This window comes from Gregarina niphandrodes (genome assembly GCF_000223845.1).
Source record: "Gregarina niphandrodes unplaced genomic scaffold scaffold00818, whole genome shotgun sequence".
Classification (NCBI taxonomy): Eukaryota; Apicomplexa; class Conoidasida; order Eugregarinorida; family Gregarinidae; genus Gregarina; species Gregarina niphandrodes.
The window spans coordinates 212-1,089 of NW_011646090.1; the positions used below are offsets into that span (position 1 = coordinate 212).

The 878-nt window shown below is 51.5% G+C and overlaps 1 protein-coding gene across 1 annotated transcript; it reads right to left on the reverse strand.

Annotated features, from left to right (window-relative positions):
- Nucleotides 1-313: 313 nt before the first annotated feature.
- On the reverse strand, nucleotides 314-781 carry GNI_238810 (reverse transcriptase family protein; the record flags this gene model as incomplete). The annotated part of the gene is made up of 1 exon (XM_011136413.1): nucleotides 314-781. One exon carries the CDS (start codon nucleotides 779-781, stop codon nucleotides 314-316), a length of 468 nt encoding a protein of 155 aa, XP_011134715.1.
- Between the last annotated feature and the right edge of the window lie 97 nt (nucleotides 782-878).

The window sequence follows — 878 nt, forward strand, 5'->3', positions numbered from 1 at the left end:
ACTATTGCTACAAAGACATCACTCGTGCTGGTAAGGATGTACCGTGGTATTTCTTCTGTCTGTGCAGGTCTGAGCCTCAATCTAACAAACTGAAAGTCCACGGTTCGATCCCGCGCTCGACCAATCGCTGAAATTGAGAGAGGACGCCTCCCAGCAATAACCTTTGGTAGAGTGTGGGCGTGAACGACTCTCCAGTCGTTCTAGGTCTAGGTAATAGGAACCTAGACCTAGAAACGACCGCTAACAGTAGTAGGAACTGGGAAACGACGGAGCTTGTGAACCTTCCTCTTGTCCGGCTGGACATCTTTGTCAGTCACGACGTGGCCACCTTCAGCAAGAGGTCATGCTCACGAATTCGTCTCAAGACTTCACGAAGATTGCGGTTGTGCTCCTCGAATGTACTGCCGAACACTAAGATGTCGTCAATATACACGAGACAACACTTCCACAGCAAGTCGCCAAGGATCTGCTGCATCATTCGCTGGTAGGTAGCAGCCGCGTTGTGCAGCCCAAAAAGCATAGCGACAAACTCAAACAAGCCTTCGGTGCAGATGAAAGCCGTCTTAGGTATGGCGGACGCTTCCACAGGGACTTGCCAATAACCCGACGCTGCGTCAAGACTGGAAAAGTATCGTGCGCCCGATAAAGCAGACAGCATGTCGTCGATACGGGGTAACGGATACTTGTCGTTAACCGTAATGTCGCTAAGCTTGCGGTAATCGACGCAGAAACGCCAAGTGCCGTCCTTCTTCGGTAGGAGGAGAATCCCCATCGCTAACATGGAAGCGATCTCCTTCCGAACAGTCTCATGCTCACCTAACGAAGTTCGGCGAAGAGGTAGACACACAGGGTTGTGGTTACCGGTGTCGATCGGATGG